Consider the following 24,491-nt stretch of genomic DNA (forward strand, 5'->3'; position numbering starts at 1 on the left):
ACATTTTGCAATATTTATATCCTATTATTAGGTATGGATTTTTGTGGTGGATATCGTGCCATTTTTTGGCTTGGCGGATCTGGTGGTCTGCCTCCAAATGAAACTACATTCGCTACAATGCTTCAAAGGCAAGGTTATTATACTGGAATTATAGGTAAAGTCTGCAATCATTCTGAGTGCTTGTAGATGGAAGGACTGTTTCCTACCTTATGTTGCCTACACTAAAAGAAAAAAACCTATAAAGGTTTCAAAAGCTCTATATTGTATACTGTACAGAAGTAGCAAGATTTACTGTCATTGGTGGTGGTGCTGCTGCCCCAAAGGTTTAATGCTGCAATAGGTCCTATTCGTACGCATGAATCCTCCGCAGCTCCATCGCCGCAGACACTGTGCCAGCGCCATGGACTTTTGCTTGTTTGTCCGCGACACCAAAGATTATAAGCCTTGCTACTGTTCATCTGTACTATAATTTAATCTATGAAGAATTGTAATATTGGCCTGCTAAATGGTAGCATAATCTACAAAAAATTTACAGTATGTTTTAAGAAAATTATCATTCAGTATGATACATTACATAAAGTAGCATGTTTTCCGACTTCACAGATAGAACTTGTATTGTCTTACATAGCACTGTATTCATTTTTAATTGCTACTGTATTGTATTAACTTTCCTTTCCCTCTCCTTAGTAGGTACTGTATATTTCCTGAATCTATCTCTTTACCCAAAGCTTTATTTTTTAAATGGAAATTTTTAACTAGGCACTCTCCATGGGAGCCTAAGTAGCCACATTGGCAATCAAAAGGAACCCATAATCAAAATTGGGTTACTTACCCCAGCCAAGAGGAAGGCCGTCCTCATCTGCAGGGCTGGAGCCCCCTGGAAGAAATCCAATAAAAAGCCAATGTCCAACCATTAAAAAAAGCAAACAAAAACTATAATCCAAGGACCGATGCCCACATAAATTAAACACAAAAACCATACAAAAAAAAGCACACAATAAAAATAAACCCAGGCCTATTTATAATCCATGGCCATCCATAGCCCGCGATGTGGAGTCCTCAACTTGATACAGAGCCCTAGATCATCTGTTGATTGAGGACTCTTCATCTGTAAGTATTCCTTTAGTTCTTCATTCTTTTCTTCTTTAAATGTGTCTTCTCTCTTCTTCTTTCATCTTCAGCTACTGTATATGTCCACTTGACAAACGTCCAGTGTTTTGCGAGCGCCCAGGCCTTTCTTAGTGCCTGAGCCATATAGTAGAACAAGTGTAATAAGGTAACATAGAGCATCAACCAAACAAGTTGATTGATGTACAATGTGATTCATGCTCTTTCTTACGGCATCATAAATTTTGCCAACCCTCTTTTTAATATGACATCATAGATTCATAAGTTCCCATTGGTTGGGAAAATCAATTATGTCATAAAAAAGAGCACATGGTAGATAAAACAACCTGATGTGTTCCCAGAGAACACCGTAAGTTAGTAAACAGGCCCCATCCAGTGGCTGAAGAAGAAAAATAAAGAAGAAAAGAATGAACAACTAAAGAAATCATTACAGATGACTCTTCAAGCAACATAGGATTGAGGATCCCACGTCACAGGCCACAGATAGACTTGGATTATAAATGAGCCATTTGGCCTGAATTCATTATTTGGTATTTTTTTTTATGGTCATCGGACCTTGGGTTATTATGTATGGATTTTGTGTCAAGCCTTGGATTATGTTTTTTTTTTTTGCTTTTTATTTTTTTACTGTTGGGTATCGGCCCTTTACTCATTTTGCTAAGGGGGACTCCATACCTGCAGATGAGGACGCCCTTCCCCTCGGCCGAGTTAAGTAATCCAATTTTGATTACGGGTCCCTATTGTTTGCCAATGTGGCTATTTAGGTTCCCATTGAGAGGGCATCGGTAGCGACAGTGACATTCAATGGGTTTATGTTTGGCCCGTTTTACCCTTTTTATCATCAAATAAACTATATTTTGGAGTTGCCCTCTCTACCTCGTTTTTGTATTGGTGGCGCGAATCAACTCTACCTACTTCTATGTTTTAAATGTTTTCTTCTATTATGCTATGTATTGTTTAATTATTTTAAATGTAGGGTTATAGGCCATTAGTCAAGGGGGGGTTGGTTAGCTTTATTGGGGGGCTAGGGGTAAGATGATGGGTAATGGGGTTATTTGCCCTGGGGATAGTGGTTATGCCCCCAAGGGGGTAGGTTGTGTAGTTTAATGTTAATATTAACCCATTTGTAGCCCATAGTGGTCAGCTAGTCATGTAAGCACATGACTAGCTAAACTTTTGGCTATTAAGGAGTTAATATGTACTGTAATGTGTTTTTTTTGTTTGTTTGTTTTTTTAGCCCTGGTTGATTTAGGTTATCTTACCTTTGTATATAATGGCCAATATATTGGTCATTATATACATTAGCAAGATAGGGCTATCGCCAGCCTGAACTATGTGATACAAAAATTGCACTATTTCAGCAGTTAATCGGTGATGACGACAAGGATATGGGGAAAACTAGCGCAATTACCTCCATTTTTGTCAGGTTCAGATATTTCTAACGGATCTGTTCAAAAAGCATTATTTTAAACGAGGTGACAATGTTAACTTGCACGATAAAAAATAAGGCATTTGTTTTCACGGTAATAATGCATTTTTTCTTATCGAGCATTGATGGCGCTAGGCTAATTAATCTACAAAAATGTGTGGTTGCCACCATTGTAAGGTCCATATTCCCTACAGGATGCTGAGCTTTAGCAACCTACAGTAATATCAAATAAAATTAATAGGCGTTATGAAGTGCTGAAACATAGCAGCACCCTTTAGTGAAATTGCGTCTAAGTAAGAAAAGGACCACCTGTGGACTGGTAAATCTCAGTTGATGAAATATTTTGAATAATCTTTTTCCCGTGATCTCCCGTAGCATGTCAGAAAAAAGGGATTAGTTTGTAAAAATGTTTGTGATGCAATAAATATAAAAACAAAAGAGGGATCAGTTGTGAAAGGGCATGTCAGAACACCCCGAATTACAAGTACAACATTAACAGTTATGAACTAGTATTATCTGGAATAGCTCGGTGCGCAAATACCCCAGATTCACAGGATTTCCTGAGCTCTAACGTTCAGTTTGTATCTGAATAGGTCAGGTAGAGTAGGGAAAGCACTCTGTAGGATCTGGTTTGGAATAGATAGTCAGTTGTTGGATATGAGATAGATATACTTGTTATGGTATTGACTTTTCTACCTAGTCCCAGACATCAGAACAGCCAGAAAGAAAAATTATTTCTTAAGCATTGTAAAAATATGTTCCTGTACATAAACTATTCCTTATTATTATTATTAGCCGTAATGAGTTACAATACAAAATGAGTAGATGAACAAAACTAGTAGACTGGATATTTGGCCCTTCCAGAGCTAGAAGGTGTCTTAAGAAATAGCACCACCATCATTTTTTCCCTATAGTATATGTTTTAATTTTTTTTAAATTGTCTTTTTGTTTCAGGAAAATGGCACCAAGGTATGAATTGCAAGTCTCGCAATGACCACTGTCACCATCCTTTAAGCCACGGTTTTAATTACTTTTATGGTATGCCATATACCCTTATCAGTGAATGCCAACCAGGAAGTCCTTCGGCAACAGACGCTCACCTTCAATCTCAACTTTGGTTTTATACTCAAGTAATTGCTCTTGCTGTGATTACTTTGATAGCTGTTAAATGTATTGACCTAATTGAAATCAATGGAAAAGTAATCATGTACTTTGCATTGTTTGGCCTCCTGTTTTTCCTCACATGGTACCTAAATTATGGTTTCATGCATTACTGGAACTGTATACTCATGAGAAACCATGAAATAACTGAGCAGCCAATGAATGTGCAAAGAACAACTTCTCAAATATTGAAGGAGGCAAATTTATTCATTGAAAGGTACAGTACAATACATGTGCTATCTCTTTCCCTCTATTATTTTTACAGCATGGCATAAATTTCATGCTATAGTATTACATTTATTTATTACTAGCTGATATACCCGGCGTTGCCCGGGATGTAATGTTCTCGCTTCCCCTCCCTCTCTCTCCACTCCCTTCCCCCCCTCTTCACAGCTCTGCCCCCCCCCTGTTCAGAGCTGCGCTCCCCCCTTCAATGCTACATTTCTCCCCTCCCCCGTTCAAAGCTTCGTTTCCCCCCCCCCCATTCACAGGTCCGTTCCCCCCCCCCCATTCACAGCTCCCTTCCCCCCTCCCCCGTTCACAGCTCCATTCTCCCCGCGTGTTTGGCAGCTGAGCTGACTGAGGGGGGGGGGGGTGTGTGTCTCAGTCAGTCAGTTAGTGTGTGTCAGTCAGTCAGTGTGTGTGTCAGTCAGTCAGTGTGTGTGTCAGTCAGTCAGTGTGTGTGTCAGTCAGTCAGTGTGTGTGTCAGTCAGTCAGTGTGTGTGTCAGTCAGTGTGTCAGTCAGTCAGTGTGTGTGTCAGTCAGTCAGTGTGTGTGTGTCAGTCAGTCAGTGCGTGTGTGTCAGTCAGTCTGTGTGTGTGTCAGTCAGTCAGTGTGTGTGTGTGTCAGTCAGTCAGTGTGTGTGGGTCAGTCAGTCAGTGTGTGTGTGTCAGTCAGTCAGTCAGTGTGTGTGTGTCAGTCAGTCAGTCAGTAAGTCAGTGTGTGTCAGTCAGTCAGTGTGTGTGTCAGTCAGTCAGTCAGTCAGTGTGTGTGTCAGTCAGTCAGTCAGTCAGTCAGTGTCAGTCAGTGTGTGTGTGTCAGTTAGTCAGTCAGTGTGTGTCAGTCAGTGTGTGTATCAGTCAGTATGTATTTGTGTGGGGGCTTCCCCCCCCTCTCTCTCCTGACTCCCTCCCCCCCCTGCGGACTGGCGGTGGTGTGCTAGTGTTGGCGGCGGGTGGGCAGGTGAGGCGCAGCTGAGAGAGGGTGGGGGGTGGTGGGGCAGAGGCGCTGTCGGCGGCAATGGTGTTGTCCTCACCCCCCCCTTCCCACGAGGAGCTGTGTCAGCGGCGGGTGGGGAGGTGAGATGCTGCTGACAGAGGGTGGGGGGTGGTGGCTGTGGTGTGTGTGTGTTGGCGGCTGTGAGGTAAGTGCGGCCTGGGGAGCGTAGTGTGAGCAGAGGAGGCTGCTCACGGTGTGCGGTGACGGTCAGAGGCGCACACGCGATGTGAGGAGGCTGTGAGTGTGCGTGTGTGTGTGATCTCCCTTCCATGGCACACAGGCCAATGAGCTGCGGCCGTCTGCTGGCCAATCACAGGGGGCACAAATACACACACAAACATTATTTTAGTCTTATATATATATAGATTGAAGAATAAAGATAGGGTCCAGAACTGTGGGCTAAACAATCTATGCACACTGTAGCTAACAAAAAAATATCTATCCTATCTACTGTATATATTTATCGTTTTAAACATCATGGGTTTTCCAACTCTTATTTGCTTTAATATCTATTTTCCTATTCGTTGTTCTAAAGTGTCATTAATTGTCTATAATAAATTCACAATTATTATTTTTATTTTGCTCTTTATGCTTCTGCCTAAAAATCATAAAAAAAACAATTCTAACACAAACAATACCCATATTTCTGAAAAATTGGGATTGACAAATATAATGAGAAACACGTGTGCCTTTTTTTTAATTTAATTACATTTATTATTTAAGCACAGCAAAAGCAGCAGTTCACTCTCCTCAATCTGTCCCAATATACCATCTGTCACGCACAGCACAGAAGTGACTAAGTGACTTAGATATGCAACCAGGGTTAATACATACGGCTATTCTAGCCAACTCGCCTTTTGCCTCCGCAAGGTACTTTCAATTAGTTAATATTTACCCCTTACTCGATTGCAATCATACCCGCTGACACGTCCCATGAAATATCAAATATGAAGATTTCAGAGTCTAAGGTCCCTGTTTATTAAAAAAAAAAAAAAAACTATGCACTTAACACACACAACTCTGTTGTAGCAAAATGTGTCTGAAAATGTACTTTACTCTATACAAAGCATGCAAACAGTTCATTCAGAGCCCAAAGCATAACTTATTAAAGTTTTGTTTAAATATATAGATAAAAATACAGTGCTTGGATTACAGAAAGATTCATACAAGAACATACAGTTAGAATAAATGCAGACCCATTTCTTAAAATAAAAGGGAAAATCAGAAAATATGTTACCATATGTCATAGGTTTTTGCCACTTGCTTAGTAAAGATGAGAACTCACGTCTGATCCCAAAACACATCTCTTATTGAACTCTAACTCATAATTGAAAAGTAGAGCTTTATATTCTAACTGCCCTTCATTGAGAACACCATAATCCCACCACTACCATAAAGAAGCTATTTGGGGGGACATTTACGACTTGAAAGAAAAAAACAAAATTTTCTTCTGACATTGAAATTGGACTCAGTATATAATTTGTTCACGTACAAACTGATTTAATTTTGTTTTTCATATGGTAGAATTATTGGGCAAAATCCAGAATCTATTTTCATAGTTGCCCTGACCCAAATTCCTACATAGTTACTTTCTCAATTGTATTTAAAGTTACATGTTTAGTGCACCAACATGAATTGTATTTACTAATGGCATTATACAGTACTATAGAAGAATTTAATTTATTTTGTTTAAGTCTATTGAGATTGTCTCTGCCTCTCTTTTTTTCTTTTTTATTATTTCACTTTGTATATTCTGTATGAGGTATATGGGGGATATTTACGAAGGCAATATTTAGTGAATTTGATTCAAATAGTGCCCCTTTTATCTTGCGTCTCTATACATCCCTGTATTACGCACATGTTCCAGCTGTTGCTCCATATGTACAATTTTGGGAGTGTCAAAAGGAGTATTTGGAGAGGAGGTACACAACTCACAAATTTGTAATGCAATGTATCAATCTGCATAAAAATTGTTATTTTAAGATGGAGTAATTTTATTGCTTCTAACGATCTGCGTCAGATCTAAGAAAAATAGTTTCTGATTTGGCTGCATAAAATTGTGCAATGAGTAAATCATTACTTTGTTCCAAAATTGTCTTAATACATAGCCCCCATCATAGCAATACAGAGAGAACTGTGTTTTGACATACTGCACTATTTCCTACTTAATGTTTCATCACATGTAACAAGCTTCTTCGAGATTACTACATCTGTTGACACAGTTTGATACATGTTAAGAACAGGCACAGGAAGAATGCAGACAACTAAACAATTTAGGTATGGCTGGGCTTGTTACCCCAAGTGATGGTTGGTAGAGTATAGGTACCAATTGTATGGTCGGTGGCCGGCTCTGCCCAAATATGAGCAACATGGAGACCAGCTGTATGGTTGGAACCCTGCAGCCACAGAGGGTTTTGGTAATCGCTCTTAGTTGGAGCATACAAGGGAGGGGGTTGGAGCAAACTCCACCCCCAGGTCCTGCATGGTGCACCCATTAAGGCTGAGCTTGGTGTGCCCATAGCAGGGGCTTACTGGCAGTCTTAGGGTTTTGATAATTTAATGTAAATTATTAAATAAAACTGATCCTTTCATTACCCACAACAACAGAGTGTCCGACTCCATTATTCCAAGGAGAGGGTATTGTGGAATAAGATGAATGCGACTAAATAGGCCTAAAATTTTCACCATAAGCCCTCATGCCCAAATCACAAGCTGATGCACATGGTCGAAAGTGGAGCACAGATACACTGATCTCCTGATGTAAAGAGTCACAAAGAGAACCCTTTCACTCACATTGGGGGTGCATTGTAACCCACTGATTGATATCCAAGCGATCACATTGCCATGATCCTGGAAGCATGGCCCTCACTGGCACTCACTTAAATGGCTATTATCAAGAGATAATCAACAACATTGCACTTGAATGAATGTAAATCTGCTTCTTTCTCCCTTTTCCTCCCTGTATGCTAACACTAGTTTGGGTATAGAATTGTTTTGTGGGTAATTCTGACATTCTGCTATGTTCTTTTTTTTTTTGTTTGTTTTTTTCTACAGAAATAGGAATGTTCCTTTCCTCCTCTTTGTTTCCTTTCTACATGTTCATACCCCACTGGTTACCACAAAGAAATTTACTGGAAGCAGTAGGCATGGAATATATGGGGACAACGTAGAAGAAATGGACTCCATGGTTGGTAAGTGAAATTTATCGATTTATTATTCATTTAGGACAGTAGAGACAACAAGGAATGGCACCCAATCCAGGCAGTAACTGCCTGCTCATTTTGTAAAGCACTAGATTATGCAGAATTGAGAGAAAGTCACACAGTGGCAGACACCACAGTACACACAAAAAAAATTTTTAATCAGTCAAACTACTGATTTAAATAAAAAGATGGGGAAAAAATACAGGCAATTTAAATATATATATTTTTTTTCTTTTTCTACTGGACAAGATTTAGGTGCTTACTCTATATCCACTGAAGGGGCCGAACGGGCTGTTTTCAGACAAAATTCCCTATTGAAGTCAATGGGGAATTTTGACTGAAAATGGTCTGGTCAGTAGCTTCAGTGGATGTAGATTAGAATAGAACAGAGAGTGTTTCAACAAACTACAAAATTAAAATCTGAATTATTTGTTAAGGATATCAATCATGTATAATAACCACAGAGAAATAATGGATGAGGAGAATATACAATATACTGTAGTATAGAGTCAGGAAATCTGTGATGTTTGATTTTGGTTTACCAGAACTCACTGATAAAAAAAATAATGCAAAAAGTGTTATTTGGAAGAAAGAGGGTTGAAAGATTTAAAAAATACTGGATGATGTATACTAAAAATGGATTAAATTCATTTTTATTATCCAGATATGTATATATATTTATAAATACTTATACATGAATGATAAATTACCCATTTGGTGCCATGGTGCATATACTATTACTGTACATTACCTTGAAATACATTTCAAAGTGTTAAATTATCATTAAATACTTTTTTTATATGTCTACTGTAGGTGCAATAGTTGATGCTATTAATGCAGCAGGATTAAAAGACAACACATTGATTTATTTTGCCTCAGACCATGGAGGGCATTTAGAAGTCAAAAATGGAAATATCCAGACTGGGGGATGGAATGGGATTTATAAAGGTAAAGAAAGATGTCTCTTATGCCTAATGTTTCTGTGCAGGTACAGTAGGACAAGAAACTTAAACGGCCTACCACCTAACATAAAACCAGAGCTCATTTAAAAACAAAAAACTACAGAAGAGTTTATTTTCCTTTTGGGGGGGTTGACACAATGGTGTCTCCTCCTGCTAGGAGCGTTGTGTTTCTCTCGCACATTGCATCAGCGGGAGCAATAACGTTAGCTACAGCTTTCATTAGGAATGGATTACCCATAAGGCACAGTAGGCATGTGCCATGGGGTCCCCAAGGTTAGGGGGCCCCCGCTAGGTCCCCGAACCTTGGGGTCCCCAATAGAGTTTGGGGTAGAGAGCAGGAGATCGATACTTGCTGCGCTGTGAGAGATCAGTGCTGCAGGCTGCTCTCACTCCCTCCTTGTGGCAGCTCGGTGTCTGTGAAACAGCACAGTGCAGCAGAGAGGTGAGAAAGTGAGAGCAGGAATGCAGCAGTAATACAGGTCACAAACTCCCCTCTCTCACTATTAACCCCTTCACTCACCCTCCCTATTGAACTTACCACCTGTCTGCTCCTGTTGACCCCCACCCTTCCTGCCCCCATTGACCCCCTACCTTGATGCCGGCCTGCCCCAGTTTACCCCCTTGCTGCCCTTGGTTACCCTCTATTTGTCCTCCCCTCTTGACTCCCCCCATTCCTGCCTCTGTTGACCCCCTACCTGCCCCTGTTGACCCCTTACCAGCCCCTGTAAACCCCTCCCCCCTCAAGTTCTTCACCTTTCTCCTTAACTCCCCTGCCCCTTACCTCTTAACCCCTTTCTCCCACATTTTATTAACCCATTAACTACCAAAGAGGCCGCAAGGAATTGCAGGGAGATTTGATGCAAATCCCTCCTGTAAGAAAAGGGTTAATTTCCAAACCATTTCCCTGTCTGTGCGTTACCTTTTCTCACCTACACTGCTTCCATCCACGTCATCCATCCACCCCTCACCCCAGCACTCACATTTAGACATTCCCTCCATTTAAAAATACATTTAATTAATAATGTTAAAAATACATAAAATAGTTTTATGTTTTTTTTTAACATTTTATAAAGGAAATGTGTTTTTAAATAGAGAGAGGGTTGGGATAAGGGATGGGTGGATGGATGGATGAGGGGGTTATTAGGATGATGGAAGCAGTGTAGGTGAGTGATGGAATGAGGGGGATGTTAGGGATATGGGAGCAGTGTAGGTGAAAGATGGGATGAGGGGTGGATAGATGACAGGGATGTTGGGGTGAAGGGAGCAGTTTAGGTGAATGTGATGAGAGGTTTGTGGATGACGGAGATGTTAGGGTGATGAGAGCAGTGTTGGTGAGAAAAGGTGAAGCGCAGACGTGGAAAGGGTTTGGGAAGGGAGAGCCCTTAGCTCTAGTAAATCTAAAGAAAATGTATTTCTTTTAAACGCTTCATTTAGACTTACTAGAACATTTTCGGGCTTAAAAAAAAAACATTTTTGAAACAAACTGCAAAAAAGGGCCCCCAAAGTCTTTGTGCCTAGAGGCCCCCAAGGGTCTTAATCCACCACTGGCTATCATTTCCCAAAGTGTTTAATCAGTATTCACACTGTGCAGCTTTATGGACTTTCTCGTCAGAACAATCTATCATAAAAATGAGGCTACAATGTGAGATATATTATTTGAATACATATTTATGGACATGCATTAGAGTATGTGCACTGTTATCCCAAAGATTTTCATATAGCCTAACCAACAATGTTTTTCTTACATATGTTGGCAAGATGTATTCTTTCTCTCTCTCTCTCTAGCATTTTTCTTCTTGCTTTTCGATTAGGCATTATTTGGTTGTTTGCCATTCATTATTATTGAAATGTGAAGTGAAAACACATTTTTAATTTCCATTAAAGCCTGCTGAGGTGCAGTGCCACAACAAATGTGTCACTAAATTGAAGTCAGTCAGTTATAACACAAACCTCATGAACATTTGTTTTTTGACTGGTTGTGTTAATTAGCTTCTTTAAATTTGGACCTAAAACCTAATTCTAAACAACACAACAGTAAATATTATAAAAGACAGTGGTCAGAGCACCGTCATCAAGGGCCACCAACAGAACGTTTTTTTTCAAGAATTCTCTAATTAACACATAATTACCATTTAGCCTCACTTTACTTAGAGCTAAATGAACTTGTTTGTGCATATACATTGCACTCAAAATCTAACCTGTTGGTCACTCTTGAAGACTAAGCATGGTCCAACCTGCTGTAGAATATATAAAAGGATCAAGTTACTGTCCTATGACTAACTTGTGGACAAATGTCATAGCCCCAGATTCACATAGCTCCATTGTTGATTTAACGATGCGCTAGCTTACATAGGTTAATTCATAGTTAAGTGCTAGCGGGTATCGTCAAACGTCAATAACACAGTTTTAAGCACTGTTTTTGGCTGGAGAAGGTATTGTACTAACTATAATAGAAGTTAGTACTAATGATATGCAATAGAGGTGTTCCCACTAACAACGCATATCCACAGAGGTTGCCTTGGCAGAGCCCATTCCAGTGAAAGACTTATTGAAAAAGCTGTGTGGTGCTCTAAAACCTCAGGCACAAATGCTTGATTAGCTCATAATATGTAGAAAGAATCCTCTGATTGAGTACCCCCTATGGTATCAGGATAATATTGCAGAACCTTCCAAATAACATCACAATCCCACGGTTATTCGAATTAGCTCAAGATTTGGTCAATGATGATGTTCCAGATGGTTCATTATCTTTATCGACCTTTAACGTAATGATGGTGATAGTCAATATGTTTCATCTTCTCTTTCTAGCAAAGTCGGTGCTACCTTTAACTTCAAAAAACAATCTTTGCTGCAAGATATGAATTCCCTCACTGATGAAAATAAAGATGGAGATGATATAGATAGTTTTGGGTAAACATAACTCAGGATTAAAAATTTTTTTTATCTTTTATCCCACACACATGAAGGGGCATTGTTTAATGACGTTTGAAAAACTTGTGTGAAAGGGACTTATCCTTACTTTCCAAGGGGTATACTTTTCACACTTATAGTGTAAGTTTGAAAATTTAACTACAACAGAAAAAAATGCTTTGCAAAACTTAAGATCCAATACATCTCTGGTTATAAAGGGTGCACACAAGGGAGGAGTCATCGTGGTCCAGAAGAGGACTGATTATAAAGATGAGACGCTTTGTCAATTTAGTGATGTCTCGTCCTATTCTGTACTACATGGTGATCCCACTGCGCCATTTCTTAGGGAGCTTAGAACTCTTTTGGAAGAGGGGTGTCTTTTAGGTGTCTTGGACAACAAAGAGTTAGAATTTGATAAGATACATAAGACATTGGTCTCCCCTCCTGGGAGGCCAATAGTCTCTAGTTTTGGATCATTGGGAGATGGTGTTTCGAGATACGTGGATCATGATTTACAAACACCTGTTCGTTCACTACCATCTTACATTAAAGACAGTAGTGATCTGGCACAATTGGAATCGATAAACTGACAAAGAAGTTACATCTGGGTCACACTAGATGTGACGTCTTTGTATACAATTATAGCACATCATCATGGGATGGCAGCTGTCAGGTTTTATTTGGAACAGTCTGATTTGTCACTTTCAGTACACAGAGCACTTTTATTCTTGATTCTTTACACTTTTTGTTAACTCACAATTACTTTTTGTCTGATGGGCTTTTCTATCTCCAAACACGTGGAACCGCTATGGGTACCAGCTTTGGTCCATCGTATGTCAACCTATTTTTAGGTTGGTGGGTGTCAGTCCGCGTGTTTGAAGATGGAAACCCTGTCCGACAATTTATCACTTTTTTAGAAAAGATATTTAGATGATCTTCTTCTAATTTGGGATGGTGGTTTAATACACTTTTGTTATTTATTGATTATCTTAATCACAATGATTTAAATCCCCACTTTACTTATAATTAATGATTTTCACCATATTCACTATTTAGACTTATTTTTATTTATTGATATGAATATGAACATCAATTCTAATGTTTTCCGTAAAACTAACTCACGGAACACTTTTTTGAGGGCAGAGAGCTGCCATCCCAAGTCTCTTCTGAGAGGAATTCCTAAGGGACAATTGACCAGGTTAAAGAGAATCTGCTCAACCAATGAGAATTTCCTCATACAGTCAAAAGAACTCCTATGTAACAGTATGAATAGGGTTGCTTTACGAAGAAATGAATCACGAAGAAATCAAGACACAACAAACCTGATATTTATTACTCAGTTTAATGTACAAACCAGTCAAATAAAAAATATATTTTGGAAACATTAGGGTGTCCTATCGGCAGACCCGTTATTAAAAGATGTATATAATGAGGGTCCCCAATTTGTCTTCAAAAAAGCCAAAACTATTTTCAATTATGTCTGCAAGTTTATTTCAAACACAAAAAAACAAGAAACAGTAATTTACTGAAAGGTAGTTTCAAATGTATTAATTGCATATCTTGAAAACATATGATATCAGGTTTCACTTTTACCTCGACTGTTACTGGATCTGAATTCCAAATCAAATCCTTCATTAATTGTAATACCACATTCGTGGTTTATATATTGAGCTGCGGATGTGGTAAACAATATGTGGGATGGACCACACGAGCCTTAAAGGTTCGTATTATGGAGCATTTGCAATGCCGTGTTTAAACACCCGGTAAGTATTCTTTTTATGCACCTTGATAAAGAGCTGCGGGGGTTTTCTGCCCTATTATGCTGCTTTTTAAAATGTGATCCAATACATTTTTCTACCATGGGTATGCTCTCTACTTGACTTCATTTAACTGCTTGAAAGTACTGCTTGGTTTTCTTGTCCTTTTCTTCAGTGAAAGACTTAACAGTTGAAAACTTAGCAGGAACTAAAATGAATAGCAAGAGATAGATCAGCACCATATAAATAGTTTGTTATAACTTCATTTGTGTTTGTTTTTTCTTGCAAGGATTGCTGCTTTAAATTGTTCTTATCAAAGTAAACCAGAAATTATTCAATTATGTTATTGTATGACATTTTTTGTTTCTGCTACTTCTAACTCCCAGGGGGAAAAGGCATGGCTGGTTGGGAAGGTGGAATTCGTGTTCCAGGCATAGTCAGATGGCCAGGTGTCATACCTTCTAATACAGTGATTGATGAACCAACAAGTCTTATGGATATTTACCCAACAGTGATTCAGCTAGGAGGAGGGGAGTTACCAAAAGACAGGTATACACAGTGCTCTGAAACACAGTGTTTGTATAAATCTATAAAACTAATGGATCTAAGCAACAGTGGTTTGTGTGCGCAGAGCTCACAGGAAATGAGTTCCAGACCATTTTTTTTAGTGATCAGCATATAATTCATGTAAATTAATCTGCGTAATTTTAAGAACTGCATCATATCTCAGTTTTTATCATTAAAATCACAAACTCCAATGAGTGAATCAGTGATGTTCGAGATTTCTGAGCCAAACATTGGAGTTAAAAGCAGCAGTCCCATCATTTTATATATATATATATATATATATATATATATATATATTAAAAAAACAAAGAAAAAGAAGCACAAGATCATCATCAAAAGCTTTGCCTCCCCATACAGACTGATTCCTGATCTGGACTTTTCATCTATGAACTTCACGTGTTTGTTTTTTTATATTTTAATCTCTATACTGTATATATCATATATTTACATTCTTGGGTGTTATTATTTAATTTGGAATATTTTCATTCACAATATATATATGCACATATTTTGTTAACACCAGGTTTTCTTCACACTTTAGCGCTACTCTTTGTTTGTGTTATATATATATATATATATATATATATATATATATATATATATATATATATATAGGAGAACAATAAGCGCATCAAAATTATAATATCAACACAATATATGTGAACTGTGACACAATATACAATACTGGGGGAGGTGCTACCAGTGACTCAAAAAACACAGCGCACAACGCTCATAGTGCATTAAGAATTATATTAACTCAAAACAATTAAAAGGGTAAGTATTGTGCGTACATCAAAGTAATATTAAACAAGCATTTCTGGGATAAATGTTACCCAAACACCACGTGGAAGCCAGAGTAGATGTCGTCACTGGTATTGGAAACTGCTTCGTGACCACCGGTTCCTACTAGGCAGTTAAGGAGTCCACCAAAGTGCCTGCTCACACGGAAAGTCCAGCACATCTGCAGCTCACACAGGAGGGGCTGCTCCAAACAGAACTCCACGCCAGCTGGGTTCCTCTCACTGTCCTCCGTTCAGGCACTTCCGGATTAGTGACGTCACAGGAGGGTTTCACCGGTGCTTGCGCCGGTTGCTGGATCAGTTCATGAGTCGTGGAGTAGTGGGATAAAGGCAATATAACTAGCATACTTTCCAACGCGTTTCGAAACCAACACGACCCCACCACAGCCGAGATTGGAAAATTGGTGCATATGACCTAAGCGCAAAGGAAATAATCGGGAAAGGAAGGGAATCAAATTAATGTGTCCCTGTTGCAGGGTACATGTAACCACACACGCGGGTTCTTTGGATAAGGCTTATTTATTTGAGCCTTAAAACATACAGCGCACCAAAAACAAATAGCTTCTCATCAGCAAACAAAAGAAAACAGCTTCTTCTTCAGCAGCCAAAACAAAATAGCTTCTTTTTAGCAGACAGAACAAAATAGCTTCTCTTTAGTATGCAGGAGACAGACAGTTCATCACACATGTACTTTGCACCACAGACCTTACAGCAATAATCTCTTCAGAACTTTCAGTCCTGTCTCCTCACCAGCTCTCCTGCATGTGTGTACAGCCTGGGGTTTTAACACCTTGATTATGCAGCTGGGGTCAGACTAATTAAGCAGCCCTTCTCAACTTTTGATAAAGCGCACAATGCGAGAAACGCGTTAGAGGTTTCTCTTTTAAATAGTTAATGTCCCATTACATTTTTGTTATTTTTTCACTTGGCCTCCAGTTCTTGTTTTTTCATTGCTGTGCTCCTAGTGTTTTTCTCCTGCTTACCTGTTCCTGCTATTCCTGGATGCACAAAGCCTACACCGGAGACTTCAGACTTACCTGGATTCTGGATTGTGAGTACGCCATCTAGTGACTGTTTGCTGCTGATTTATCACTAAGGGTTACCTGGTATATGCGAGGGTCTGTCGGTTCCCTTAGGGGGACCAAGGGTCCATCGCTTCCAGCTGGTTCCCGTTCAATGTGATCTAAGGATTTATTACAGCTACAGCGTTTTATTCCCATGGTTTGTCTCCGATGTGCTGGGGGTTAATACAGCCTGCACATGATACACGCTGTCTTCCAGGCTAGTAGCGTCGGGCTTGGAGGTTTCTTCCTCTGCTTTGCCTTCTCAACTTAACCTCGTCACTGCTGCACTGCAAGCCTAAACATAGGTTTTCCAGGCATATGGCTGGTGATGTTCATTCACCCTGTCACATTCTCCCCTGTTAGTGTGTGGCTGGGGCCACGCACGGCTGAAGCCCGATCCTCCACCCAGTCAGCATTCGCATTTTCTTTTCCAGGCCTGTGCTGAATCTCAAATGAGAAGGGTTGGAGGGCCATATACCACCTAGTCAATCTAGCATTGGAGTCCTTCATGCTATTTAACCACTTTAATGGAGCATGGTCCGTCACTAGAGTAAAATGGACTCCTGCCAGGTAATGCCTCAAAGCCTCGATTGCCCACTTTACTGCGAGGCACTCCTTCCCAATCACTGAGTAGTTTTTTCCCTCAGGAACAATTTCCTACTCAGAAAAAGGATCGGATGTTCCACTCCCTCAAACTGTTGTGACAACACTGCCCCTAGCCCTATCTCTGATGCATCGGTTTGCACTACAAAAGGCCTGTTGAAGTCTGGGCTTCTAAGGACGGGACCCTCTGATAGACACCTTTTTATGTCCTCGAAGGCTCTCTGACACTCCCTTGACCATACCACTTGTGTAGGGGCGGACTTTTTTGTGAGGTGCGTTAATGGGGCTGCAACTTCCGAGTAGTTGGGGATGAACCGCCGGAAGTACCCTGCTAAACCCAGCAGAGAGCGTACCTGCATTTTATTTTGGGGGGTCGGAACTTCTTTCAGGACAACTACTTTGTCAGCTAGTGGCCTTACTTTTCCACCTCCCACTGCATACCCTAAGTATTTGGTTTCCGCCTTACCTAAGGCACATTTCTTAGGGTTGGCTGTGAGCCCTGCCTCTCTTAGAGATTTGAGGACCGCTTTCAGCCTATTTAGATAGGCCCACCAGTGTTTACTATAAATGACAAGAAGAGAAGTGATGATGTGTAGCACAGCCACGGATTCCAGCTCCCAATAAGACCGGAAAGAATAACAAAGGTGAACACTCCAATGTAGCAACAGGTCAGGTTTATTGCAGGGTGGTGCAGCAACAGGACAACAGGACAACACGAACGCACCTACGCGTTTCGTGCACTAGGCACTTTATCAAGGTGACAAATACATGTATTGCTGCATAATTTATACTCACCTGAACTAAATTACGCAGCAATACATGTATTTGTCACCTTGATAAAGTGCCTAGTGCACGAAACGCGTAGGTGCGTTCGTGTTGTCCTGTTGTCCTGTTGCTGCACCACCCTGCAATAAACCTGACCTGTTGCTACATTGGAGTGTTCACCTTTGTTATTCTTTCCGGTCTTATTGGGAGCTGGAATCCGTGGCTGTGCTACACATCATCACTTCTCTTCTTGCTGTCTACTTACCTGGATGGACTGCACGCCCTGGATGTCTAGAAGTCCTGCAAGCACTAAGGTAAAGGGCCGCAGTGCCCCTACATATATATATGTAGCCCTTTTTGTGAACGCCTGAACTAAGGGACTACGGTGCATAAACCTGTGGCTTCAGGAGCTCTGAGCCTCCGCATATTGGGAGCCTGGGGGTATACCTTTATCACTTGTGGTGCAGCGCCTCCACTTACCCAGGATCCCCATTATAGAGATTATACCCTGAGCAAGAACCTAACAACAGCAGTATGCAACAGCAACCTTTTTATATCACACATGAATAACAAATGATATGCAGACTTATCATATAACATTTACATACACACACACAACGTGGCTCGGCCACACCTTATTAGGGATAATGTCCTGTACATAGGTGGCTCTGCCCCTCTTCTTAGGAGTATGTCTCATAACCAGTAAAGTATGGTACTATATGCATGCTCTCAGGAAACCCAATTAGTTAGTGGGAGGCGGGATCAGCGCCTGGTGACCGGTGTAGGTGCACTTGTAGATAAGGATACCTTCCGGTCACTACGATGACCTTGACACTCCACATGGGGTCCTGGTGTTAATCCAGCCTTGCGCCGTCTCTCCCTTCTGCAGCACCGTCAGATGGGAAATCCAAGATGGCGGCCGCAGCTCCGCAGATAACCCTCACTAAAGGGAAACGTCCCTGACGACTATGGGCGTCCTTACAAATACAGCACCCTACGATGGCAGGGAAAATACTCCTGGGGCTGTGGGCATACACTACCTAAGCAGACGGGTCACTGACCCTCTGCTCTCGCACACGAGGTTCCGCCAACCTCCTCCTTCACCTCCCTCGCTGCTCTGACCCACCGCCCACACGCATCCGGTTCCTGCATACACAGTCTCGCATCCCATTGGTCCTCAGCCTCAGCTGACCTTCTCACAGTCAGAGTTCATAGTTCAAACCCCCTCCAAGTCTCTACTTATGATTACCCTTCGCGCGCTTCCCTCGCGCATGCGCAGCCCAACTGGTACGCAGTAACTTCGCTGACAAACAGGGACAATATGGCGCTGCCTATGTAATTGACAGCGCGGAACCTTTAATATATATGCACATCCTTACATTCTCCCCCCTCCAGAATCCAGCGTCCCCGCTGGACTACCTAACCACATATATATTTAACTATGTACACAACCCTCTCTTCCTAGATTAGGTTACACATCTCATTAAACAGTACCATCATAGCTTGCATCCTATGCCGAGCCCACTGCTTAGCCTCATAATGGGGTGCCCCAAACTGATCATATGCCATTCGCATGGGAGGTTGACTGTTTCTTTGACTTCGGCGGGGTTGATCCTCCTCTGCTTCCTCTGCAGAGTGCTCAGTCTCAACTGGTATTTCCATCTCTACCCTTGAGGGGTGTTCAGCATTAGCACAGTCTCTTTGGGGTGTAAAACATGGACTTTGTGGGTCTAGAGGCTGACTCGCGGGAGTCAATTGATCAATGTTCGGGCCAAAAGGCTCTTTACCCGTGGCTCCTTCGGGAGATGCCTCCACGGCCGGAAGGCCCCTTTGAGAGGTTCCCTCCATTGTATCCTCAGAGGTGGCAATTATTACAGTCTCTGAGCCATCCTCTGTGTATTCAACTGCTCCATCTAGGGCAGTGGCTGGGGCTTCCAATTCATCCGTCCCTACTTGAGGTATGAGAAGCAGATGATTCCTATGCCACACTTTCACGCGGCCCTCAGAATCCTTGATCCGGTACACAGGAAGACCCGGCATCTGTGACTCCACCTCATACACACCCTCCCGCCACCGGTCTGCCAATTTATGCTTCCCAGGAACACCTAAGTTGCGTAAAAGGACCGCATCTCCGGGGTGAATTTCCTTGTAACGTACTTTGTGGTCATAACGCCTTTTATTCCCCGCATTCAATTGTGCGGTCGTCCGCTCAGCCAATTTGTAGGCCAACTGTAAACTATCCTTTAGTCGCTGAACGTATCGGAAATGCGTCCTATTGGATACCCCATCGGTAGATATCCGTAGGCGCACATCCACCGGTAACCGGGCTTCTCTTCCGAACATCAAGAAATACGGGGTATACCCAGTGGACTCATGTCGGGTACAATTATACGCATGTACCAATGCTTCGACGTGTTTACTCCACTCCGTCTTTTGCGGGCTCGTCAATGTACCCAACATATCCAACAAGGTGCGATTGAACCGTTCGGGCAAGGCATCCCCTTCGGGGTGGTACGGGGTAGTACGTGACTTGGCAATGTTCAGTAGGGTGAGCATCTCCCGTATCAGTGTACTTTCAAAATCCCGGCCCTGATCGGAGTGAAGACGATTTGGTAACCCATAGTGAATGAAATATTTTTCCCATAGTACTCGGGCTACCGTTACGGCCTTCTGGTCTTTCGTAGGGAACGCTTGGGCGTACCTAGTGTAGTGGTCAGTGATCACCAGAACATTACTAACTCCCCGACTGTCGGGTTCGATACAGAGAAAATCCATACACACCAAATCCATGGGACCCGAACTTTTCAAGTGTGCCATAGGAGCCGCCCTGGTAGGCAGTGTCTTCCTTTGTAAACAACGATTACACTTCCTACAATGTTGCTCCACTGACTCCCTCATTCTCGGCCAATAGAACCTATCCTGCAGTAGTCCAAAGGTCTTGTCAATGCCCAGGTGACCATGGTCATCGTGAAGGGCCCGGAGGACTAGTGTTCTCAAACGTTCCGGTAAAAACAACTGACGCCGATCGGGATGGTTATGATAGGAGATCACCCGATATAACAAACAATTGTCCATTTCAAACTTCCCAAACTCATTTAACAGGAGCTTCACCAAGTCTTTGGGGGCCCGCTTCAGTATAGACGGATTATCTTGCTGTACAGCTTGACGGGCTAGCTCCACTATGGGGTCTTGTGTCTGATAATGCACTAGATCCTTCCACGCTATGATATTATCTTCATTGATATTCATCCCTTCTCGACCTTGATAGGCCCGAGGAACAGCCTGCGAATGACATCCCAACGAGTCAACCACCCGTAATTCCGAGAATGCTACGTTGTAATCGACTATCGCCGCTACTGAACAGAGAGCACGAATCCCGGGGCCCGGTATCTCCTCCCAGACTTCCTCATCAGGGGTGGATTGCAGGCCAGGTCGACGAGACAGAGCGTCGGCACCTATGTTGGTGGGTCCGGGTTTGTATTTAAGGTTGAACTGGTAATTGGCTAGAGCAGCTAACCAACGGTGTCCGGTGGCATCCAATTTGGCAGACGTATTGATATAGGTCATGGGATTGTTGTCCGTGCGTACTTCGAACGGTACTCCATATAGATAATCGTGCAGCTTGTCCACCACCGCCCATTTTAGCGCCAAAAATTCCAACTTATGGACCGGGTAATTCTGCTCGCTAGGGGTTAAACTTCGGCTCGCGTAGGCCACTGGACGTAGCCCGGTCTCATACTTCTGATGCAAAACCGCTCCTAGCCCGCTGAGGCTAGCATCGACATGTAGGACATAGTCTCGCTCAGGATCCGCGTAGGCCAAGACGGGGGCCTGAGTGAGGCTGGTCTTTAAGTGTTTGAAGGCCTGTTCACATTCTGGAGTCCATGTCTTCCCAAAGGGTGTCTGCGCCGAGCTCCCCTTTCTCCCGGTTTCTCCCGGATACACCTTGAGAAGGTCATTCAGTCTCTTGGCCTTGCTGGAATACCCCTCCACGAACCGCCGATAATAGCCACAAAACCCCAAGAAAGACCGCAGCTCTTGAACATTTTGAGGTCTGGGCCAGTTCACCACCGCCTCGATCTTCCCTGGGTCGGTGGACACCCCATCAGCTGACACAATGTGGCCCACATACGTTACAGAGGCCCGACAGAATTTGCACTTGTCTAGCGACAGTTTTAGGCCCTCCCCCTCAAGCCTATCCAGCACCTTCATCAGTCTCTCGGAATGCTCCTCTAGAGTCCGCCCGAACACGATAATGTCGTCCAGGTACACTAAGCACTCTCGCGGGTTAAGGTCTCCGAGGGTTTTTTCCATTAGTCTCTGGAACGTGGCCGGGGCACCGCAGATCCCTTGAGGCATGCGGGTAAACTGGTAAAACCCTAATGGACAGATGAAGGCCGTTTTTTCTTGGTCTTCCTGGCCCATGGGCACTTGATAATACCCGGACCTGAGGTCGAGCACACTGAACCATTTACTCCCGGTCAACGCATTCAGGAGGTCCTCGATTCGGGGCAGTGTATACTGGTCGGGGATAGTACGGTTATTCAGCGTTCTGTAATCCACACATAGACGGACCGTCCCGTTCTTCTTGCGGACTACCACAATGGGTGAGGCGTAAGGGCTCCGAGATTCCTGCACGATGCCAGCCGTTTCCATCTCGTCGATTAATCCCCTCACTTCGTCAACATCCCTGGGGGCAAGCCGGCGGGAGCGCTCCCGGAAGGGGGTGGCGTCGCTCATTCGGATGGTATGGTGGGCACTGCGACTGCACCCCACATCCATATCACCAGTGGAGAACACACCCCTTCGGTCGTGTAGCTCATCCTGCAGCCTCTTCCTCCACTCATCCGGGAGGGGCGAGTCGCCAAAGTCAAATTCCAATGCCGGCGCTATGGTAGTAGGCGAGCTCCTAGCTAGTCCCGTCGAGGCCTTGTCCTCGGAAGTTACCGGGTATATCCTTCCTAGCGTCTGCCGCCGGTCAATAGTCATCGGGTACGGGGATATATTCTGCACATACACCCAGGTGCGCTTCGGGATCTTCCCGGGCCATTGCTTGACCGAGGTTAGTACTTTGTAGCCCAAACGTTGTTCGTCCTGGGCCACACTCTCCAAGGTGAAGAGCTGATCCTCCGACCGTCGACGGGAGTAATGGCAAGCGGCGACCATCATTCGTCCTTCCCCCGGGGGAATCTGGGTCAGTCCCCATTCTTGGCTGTAGAGGACGCCATGCTCTTCCTCAGTCGCAATTCTACCGCAGACCTCTTGGAGGGCGGGGCAGGCCGCTAAGGCCAGCAGTGGGGCTTCTCCCGCTTCTTGCAAGAACTGGCGAAACACCGTGCGTACTATGTCAGCGTTGGTCCCCAAGATGATTGGGGCGCTGGGGCGGTCCTGAGGTTCGGGGCACACTAAGGCCTCCACTTCCATGGGGTGATGTTTACCCGTATTCAGCTGGAGAATATCTAGCTGCACCTTTATTACTCCGTCTATGGGGTAATCTTCATGACTCAATCCCCGTAGCCGCAGGGCATCCGCCGATAGCAACGGTAGTTGATGTAGGTGTTGGTCGTAGAAGGGCCGGTATACGATCGTTACTTGGGATCCCGTGTCCAACAATGCGGCGGCGTAGATGCCTTCGATAACTACGCGAATAATGGAGGCGGGGCCGATTCGGGAGCCCTGAGGAGGCGGTAATGCCTGGTCATCCTTCAGGGGTTGGCACGGCATTGAATGCGCCGGTCGGGACGACGTTCTCCGTGAGGTGGGGCAGTGGGCCCGCAAGTGTCCCATCTTTCCACATGCATAACACTGTATTTGGCTGAGGTAAGCCTCGTCTCTCCTGGTGGGGGGGCTCCGCCCGATCGGGGGACGAGGTCTGGGTGTCACGGGGGGTGGGGGCATCCTCGGGGTCAGGGTCCCCAGATTCGGGCGCATCGGTTTTGGGTTCCACTTTCTTGGCCTCCTTACCTCCGAGCTGGGGCTTCTTCCCGGTGGCTAGGTCACGCCCCAGTAGCACCGTCTCATGCGCTTGAACCCGGTCCATTAAGTCGTGAAACGACAACGCTTGTCCGGGCGTTAGGCAGCTACTGACCCGCACCGACACGGGGTGTAGGGGTAAGAGGCCCCGCAACAGCTGAGTGGTGCGTAGTCCGTTAGCTTCTATCCTTGGTAATACGCCTTTCCTCACCAGATTCCAGAGGTCCAGGTGTAATCGTCTGAAAAAATCGGACACCATTTCTCCTTCTTTCTGGGTTAACGCATGAAATTTGGACATCAACGTGTACGTGTCCACCGGGGCTCCATAGGCCTTGGTCAGGCAGTAGATAAGATCGGCCGCGTCAGCTTCCGGATTGTCATCTCGGTAGTAGTGCACCATGTGGGACGCGGGGGGCCGTAAGCACTCAACTATGCGTTGTCTGCGGACCGCGTCCGTGCAGGTCCATTCAGGCAGTACCTGTTCGGTATGATCCAACCAGTCCTCTATCCCTACTTCCCCTTGAGGCGTGGGTTTCTCGCCGGAGAAGGCTTTTAACTTCCTGTACTGGAGCGACTGGGTGGTGTTGTGGATAGCGGCGGCTATGGCGGGAATAGAGGTGTCTCCTGGTAAGCTGTCCCCGACTGCAGGGTAAGCGTCCAATCTTGATACGCTAAGGCGGTTGAGGCCAGCCCGCAGGACGGACGGGGTGGACGAGGAGCCTAGGCTCAGGGTGGCTGGCCAACGAGGGTGTAGGCCACGGTCAGGGGAGTGGTCGGGGCCTCCCGTCGCGGCACCTGCGGTGGGAGCATACTCTCTCCTCGGGGTAGAGGTGGCCAGGGGCGCAGGGGTGTCCGCCTGGACTAGGGGGCAGCGCACCCCCGGGGCCTCAGCCAGCAACAGTACACGGGGCAAGGCCTCGGGGCATATGTCCTGTTCAGTGGCGTACAAGA

At 43.8% G+C, this 24,491-nt stretch overlaps 1 protein-coding gene across 3 annotated transcripts in view; it reads left to right on the forward strand.

The window, feature by feature from the left end:
- LOC142491671 (arylsulfatase D-like) overlaps nucleotides 1-24,491 on the forward strand; it is a 61,812-nt gene that overhangs the window by 27,122 nt on the left and 10,199 nt on the right. For all 3 annotated transcript variants that reach the window (XR_012800446.1, XM_075594582.1, XM_075594581.1), the window contains 5 exons: nucleotides 32-154; nucleotides 3,512-3,935; nucleotides 7,991-8,127; nucleotides 8,953-9,087; nucleotides 14,155-14,317. Coding sequence is in view for 2 of the 3 variants with exons in the window: in XM_075594582.1 (XP_075450697.1) it covers nucleotides 32-154; nucleotides 3,512-3,935; nucleotides 7,991-8,127; nucleotides 8,953-9,087; nucleotides 14,155-14,317 (982 nt within the window). In the remaining variant the exon portion in view is untranslated. The remainder of the gene's footprint in view (nucleotides 1-31; nucleotides 155-3,511; nucleotides 3,936-7,990; nucleotides 8,128-8,952; nucleotides 9,088-14,154; nucleotides 14,318-24,491) is intronic.

This window comes from Ascaphus truei, chromosome 3 (assembly GCF_040206685.1).
Source record: "Ascaphus truei isolate aAscTru1 chromosome 3, aAscTru1.hap1, whole genome shotgun sequence".
NCBI classification, from domain to species: domain Eukaryota; kingdom Metazoa; phylum Chordata; class Amphibia; order Anura; family Ascaphidae; genus Ascaphus; species Ascaphus truei.